The sequence below is a fragment of the Hibiscus syriacus genome, unplaced genomic scaffold (assembly GCF_006381635.1).
Source record: "Hibiscus syriacus cultivar Baekdansim isolate YM2019G1 unplaced genomic scaffold, ASM638163v2 tig00112758_pilon, whole genome shotgun sequence".
NCBI classification, from domain to species: Eukaryota; Viridiplantae; Streptophyta; class Magnoliopsida; order Malvales; family Malvaceae; genus Hibiscus; species Hibiscus syriacus.
Window position 1 is genome coordinate 540933 of NW_024063396.1, and position 6441 is coordinate 547373.

Sequence of the window (6441 nt, forward strand, 5' to 3'; positions counted from 1 at the left end):
AATACGCCCATGTGGCTCGAAATCGCTTGTGCTGCCAATCTTTCAACGCTACTCCTACCGCCTCAAATTTATCCAAAGTAGAAACCCGTGGTATAATCTCACGCTGCCCGTACGTGTAGTCGGCATGCATCTTCACTTGCCCAACAGTTATCATAGCGGAAGTAGTCCTGTTCATTATCAGTCCTACAATGAGGCTGCTTATACACAATATCCATTATTAAAAAAAGTGATCTGAACTTTCAGCATATTCGGAGTAAACACGAAATGCGGATACATAGAAAACCATTTTGATGATGCAAAAATGATCTAGTTGTTCGCAATTGCCACTTTGATGATTTTCAGTAGGACCCTGGAATTTCTTCAAGAATGACCGGAGCAAACCACAATTGACAATTCCACCAGCTGATCGAAATAATCAAACAATTATGATTTTTTTTTGAAATAATTGAGGACGTGCTTACTTCATACACTTTCCTCACTTCGAGAAAGCTTTAATTTATTTTAATGCACCACTATGTTTACACAGAAAAATGAAAGCTTCAATCTCCACAGTTCCGTTGTTTCAATTATCATTTTGTTATCAACTTCGTTGCCAACATTTTATGATTTGGTTAATTTCAATAATTTTCTTCAATATCTTCTGATATTTACATATTTTGATCTTTTAGATAAATTATATATCCAATCTTAATCTACTTAGAGAGGAAAGAAAGAACTCTTAGAGAAGAAAAAGGAGTGCTCCTAAGAGTTTTCCAGTGAGGCGGTGGCCGCCTCTTTCGCGAGGCGGTTGCCGCCTCCACCACCCGTTGCTGCTTCACGCTCTCCTACAACCGCTTCTCTCAAGATCTCAAAAGCCCAACACAGTGATGTTGATTCTTCTTTTTTATGTTCTTAGATCAAGGGTTGATCGGACAAGCTCGAGTGTTTTTGGGGATTAAGTGAGTATATTCCTGTTCCTAATGATTGTTGTTTCGTGCTTGCGATTTGGTTTGCTTATGATATTTGTTTCAAAGTTTGGAATACTATGGGGTTTCTAGTCAGTTTGTCATTGTTTATATGCTTCTCGCGTTTGTGTGATTGCCATAGCGAACAGTCTATTGCTCGATTGCAAAATTATGTATGAGTGAGAGTGTTTAAGGTTCCTTCGTTATCTGCTTCGTTGTTTGGGGATATTCTACCAATATCTATTCTTTGGGTAGGCTTTTGGAAGATGTAGGGTTGATATGGTGAAGTTTCTGTGGGTACTTTCTTATGAGAAGTTGTTATGGCTCTAGGGTCGGATTCGTTAATGATATTGGTTTTGCGAGTGATGTGCTCAAGGAGTTAGTGTCTCTAGATTCGTTTGAGTTTGGTGAGTGATGTTAGGGGTTGTGGAGGGTTATGGCTTTGATCTTGAGGTTTTTCGTGGTTTTAAGAGGAGCTGGAGTAGTTTGTTATTTAGGATTTTAGTGTTAGGTTTTTAGTAGGTTTATTTTTTTTGTTAATCTGTATTTCTGTGGCTCTAGTTTTATCGGCTGCCAATATGTTTTGGGAATTCTTCAGTTATCTGTTTTCTGATTGGTGGTGGTTGTCTAGTGGTCTGTACTTTCGTGGGCGATTTCTGTCTCTTGTTTCGGTGATGCTGTGGTTTGATCGTGTGCTATTGCTAGGAGAAGGCGATAATTGTGGCCAGTTTAACAGAAGGGGTATGTGTTGTTGCTAGGAGGAGGCGATAGTTTTGGTAGTTAACAGAAGGGTGTGGCCAGTTTACAGAAGGCAATGTTTTGTGTGGTTAAGGCAGAGGACGATAGGCGGTGTTTCAAGTACGCGTGATGCTCTCTTGTGGGAAATTAGGAGATTGGCGGGTGACTGTAAGCTCTTTTTCGAGCTTCAGGCTACTTTTTATTTGTTATGGTCAACATGTCCCGTGGCTGATTTTAATAGGTTAATTCTAATGCTTCGCTCTGTCAGATGAACGTTAAAGCTTGTGTATTGGAGACATCTTATATGGGCTTAGTGGAATGTGAGGTGGAAGGGTGGGATGTTGCCAAAAATAAAATATCCAAGGTGCACCCTTTTTAAATTGTATTGGTCCTAATTTCCAGCTTGTGCTTGCTAGTGGTGGGCTCCAGTTGCTTAATGGTATAGTGGACGAGGAATTGGTTTATCTTCTCCATGTCCCAGTGTTGGTTCTTCGTTTCATGTTCTGGTGCTGTTGAGGTTTTCTTATGTACTGGTTTGGGTATTGTAGGGCTGGGGTTTGGTGTGTATGTTTTAAGAGTTTATGTGTTCTATGTTCCTACCACCTCAAGGTGCACTCTTTTTCCTCCATTTAGGATTAGGGAGGTTTTTTAATGAGGTCCTTGAGGTGGTGTACTTTGTTCCTCTTAATACAAAGTATCCTCTTTCAAAAAATAAAATAAAAAATGAACATCTTAACCAACCAACCAAAATATACTCAAATATTTCGATCTTCAATATCATATTAATCCCCAATAATTCATCTTTTCAATCTATTTATCATTTACGTGTTAATTCTTTGAAAACTAAGTAATTAACGTATCAACACCTACTCTTAGAAAAGGGAAAAAAGTTCAACATATTATATTAAAATTAATTGATTGTAGTAGACCATTTTGACATTGAGGTAAAACAAAATTATATAGATTCATTTTGTGTGTGTGTATGGACAAATCGAATGTTCAATTTAAAGAAAAGAGCAAGCTATTACTAGAGTATAAAAAAAACGTGATATTCAATCAAAGAAGCCTCAAACTATACAAAAATTAGAATTAATAATCATAACCTATCAATTAAAAATAAAATGAGTCAAATGAAATATATATAATAAACAATTAATGTATGTATAATGATTTGATTTATTAATAGTATAAAACACAAATTAAATCATATTCATATTTTTTATGATAATCATTTATTGATTTCTGATTTAATAATGGATTAATTCGGATTGACTATTGTAAAGGTGAGGGTGACCTTCCAAATTGAATTTGTTTCATTTGTAAATGTAAAGATTTAAACGACCTTACTTAAGAGATATACGTAAGGTATTATAAAGTTTTTTTTAATTTAAAAATTTCAAAACAAAAATAGTTTCCTTATTGAAATTGTGTAGAGCCGTGCCTTGTAAACTTCTATCACATGGAGAATAGGTCGTGTCTATTCGAATACAGCCGGCCGCCACTCCCCCACACTCTATAAATACTCCATGAACCATAAGAACAATGCACAATATCCCTACACTTATTCTGAAACAATGAAAGCTTCCATCTCCACCCTTTCGATATTTTTGTTATCAATTTCATTGGTTACATCTGACGATTCAGTTGATTCAATAGTTTTCTTCGATGTCTTCCTACACATTCGACCATTCTTTTCCGATTACAGATGCCATTTAACGCCCAACAATTCATCTTTCGAAACTATATACCAGCGTGCTAATAACCTTCGAATAGTCTTGTCTACAACTTCGAGACTGCGGGCCATTATAACCGCCCTGCATCCATCCCATGCTCAAGCCACCGTCGTTTGCGCCAAGCGTCATGGTTTTCAAGTAAGGATTCGGAGCGGCGGCCATGATTTAGAGGGACTTTCTTACACTTCCGGAGTTCCATTTGTCATTCTTGCATGTTCAATCTCCGGTCTATCGATGTGATGTGGCGAGTGAGACGGCGTGGGTTCAGGCCGGGGCCACAACCGTGAACTTTATTACAGAATAGCCGAGAAAGCAATGTCCATGGGTTCCCATCTGGTTATTGCACCACTCTTGGCATTGGTGGACACTTTAGTGGAGGTGGCTATGGGTTTCTTATTAGAAAATACGGGCTCTCCATCGATAATGTCATCGATGCACAGTTGATTGATGCCAATGGAAGGATCCTAACCGTGAATCAATGGGAGAGATGTGTTTTGGGCGATAAGAGGAGTGGAACAACCAGCTTTGGGATCATCCTTTCATGGAGGGTCAAGCTGGTTCGTGTTCCACCTAGGGTTACAGTATTCACCGTGCAAAGGACATTGGAGCAAGGCGCAACGGAGCTGTTTATCGTTGGCAACAAGTTGCACCAAAACTGCCAAAAAGATCTTTATATTCGACTCCAGCCTCAGCCCATTAACAATGGCCGCAACAACAGAACCGTTAGGGTTTCATTCAAGGGTCACTTTCTAGGGAAAACTAATAGACTTATGCGATTGATGAGCCACAAGCTTTCCCGAATTGGGTTACAACGAAGTGATTGTTTAGAGATGAGTTGGGTCGAATCCACCGTATGGGCTGAATTCCCCAATGGAACTACCACCGATGTGTTGCTGGATAGAGTGCAGGTGAACCGATCATTTGGCAAGAGCAAGTCGGATTATTACAAAGCAGTGATTCCTAAACAAGGGTTGGAGAAGTTATGGGAGGCAATGATGGACACTGAAGACATCTTCCTCCTAATGAACCCTTATGGCGGGAGAATGGAAGAGATTTCGGACACAGAAACTGCTTTTGCGCACCGCGGCGGTAACCTTTTCATGGTGCTATATGAAGTGACATGGTCCGAGTCAGACGGAGGCATAGACGCCGCTGCACGATACGTCGAGTTGTCGAGGAGGTTGTACCGAACAATGGCACCATACCGTCGAGAAAACCAAGAGAAGCATTCGTCAACTACCGAGATCTCGACATCGGTAGCAACGAGAGCAACGAGACGGATTTCGAGAATGCCAAGGAATATGGGCAAAATATTTCGTGAACAATTTCATGAGCTGACGAGAGTGAAACTAAGATAGACCCTGAGAATTTCTTCAAAAACGAACAAAGCATACCAACATTGCCAATGCGACCAGCTCGTTGAAGTTGTCTCTACGACGACCAACAATAAGCGAAATAATTTCTGGAAGTTAAATGTTTGTTATTCTTGTAATTTAAACACATCGTGTTATTCCATGTATAATAAATAAGGACGTTTTGTAACATATGTCGTATTTTATAACTATGTTCTTGTTTTAGTCCATTAATATATAAAAAAATTCGAGATTTGATCTCTTTATTTTAAGTATGGAGATGGTGGTTCAATCTATTTATAAATATTAAAGTTAAAATTAATAATACTATTAATTGTTATTTTCATTAAAAAATCATTAAATAGATCTTCAGTTAACTGAATACAATTCAATTGAAAATAAAAACTCATTTTTACAAATGATAATTAATATTATTACAAACATTTTACTTTCATATTTTAGTATAATATAGTCAATACCATATCTTGGATCTACCCTTTTTGGCTTAATACTTTATTTGGTCCCCAATTATAGTACTTTCTTACTTTGATCCTTAAAATTCGGAGATTACTAGCGTGATTCAAAGATTGTATCTCAGTGAGGGATGGAATAACCCAAATAAATTGAAGAGGCTAGTGTTCAAAGCAGTAGTATGTATGGGGGCATCGTTTAGCAAAGCTGGAATGCAGTTGAACTATTCAAAATGGAATTTGTAGCCCTCCAAAACGTTGGCGATTTTGATATTTTCTAAAAAATTAAAATTCTATTTGAACCTTTTAATTTTTTAACTTTGGTCCCAAAATTTACATAATTATTTTAGCGATATTGTAGCGTTGTGTTATTGATTTACACCTACTAGTAAATTATAAATATAAAATGTTTAATTTACATCAAATTAATAAATAGAACCAAATTAGATTAAAACTTTGATCAGACTAAATTACTAGTTTCATCTAGTCAAATCTAGAAGCTTCCGATTCAATGTCAAGATTTGAAACAATGACCACACAAGATTATCCAATCTATACTCCTAATTTTTATCTAATACAAGTTACATGATTTTACCATCTACCCTATCAGTTTAGTCTCTCCTTGTATTTCTAGTTGTTGGTTTTCAACTACATTAAGGCTTCACCTGGTATTTAAAGATGAAATAAAATAAAATGAAATTTTATTAATTGGATAGATAGAAATATAAAAGTCTAAATATCATACCTTAATCATAAAGTAGAGTTTTTATATTGAATTTCGAGTTAATGAGTTGGGTTGATCTGAGACAATTGAACCAATATAATTAGATAATGAAAATGTTTTGAACTAAGTTTGGACTTAATTGGTTGAGAATTGAATCCAGATAATCATAAAAATACAGTTTTTTATTGAGAACAAATGAGGAAGGACCAAAAATAATTGACCCTTGAACATTTTAAAGGTTGAATTTCTTTATTTTATGCCTATGTCATTGGGGAAGGGTGTTGAAAGCCGAACATTCTTATGTCTTCTTTTCTTATCTCATTTTCTTCTCAAGTGGTTTGAGTACTAAGATAGAAATTTTATAGAGGAAAGATCCTTGGACGATTGAAAGGAGGTAAGAGCTGCAATCTACAGTATTATTGAAGAAAAAACAATTTGTTTGAGGGTGGAAACATATATATTATAATATAATTTTTTATT

General features: G+C 36.5%; 1 protein-coding gene across 1 annotated transcript; it reads left to right on the top strand.

Annotated features, from left to right (window-relative positions):
- Positions 1–1024: 1024 nt before the first annotated feature.
- LOC120183342 (berberine bridge enzyme-like 7) lies at positions 1025–4773 on the top strand. The gene is made up of 6 exons (XM_039188061.1): positions 1025–1029; positions 1275–1351; positions 1506–1685; positions 2231–2291; positions 3388–3553; positions 3715–4773. Exons 1-6 carry the CDS (start codon positions 1025–1027, stop codon positions 4771–4773), a joined length of 1548 nt encoding a protein of 515 aa, XP_039043992.1.
- The last annotated feature ends 1668 nt before the right edge of the window (positions 4774–6441 follow it).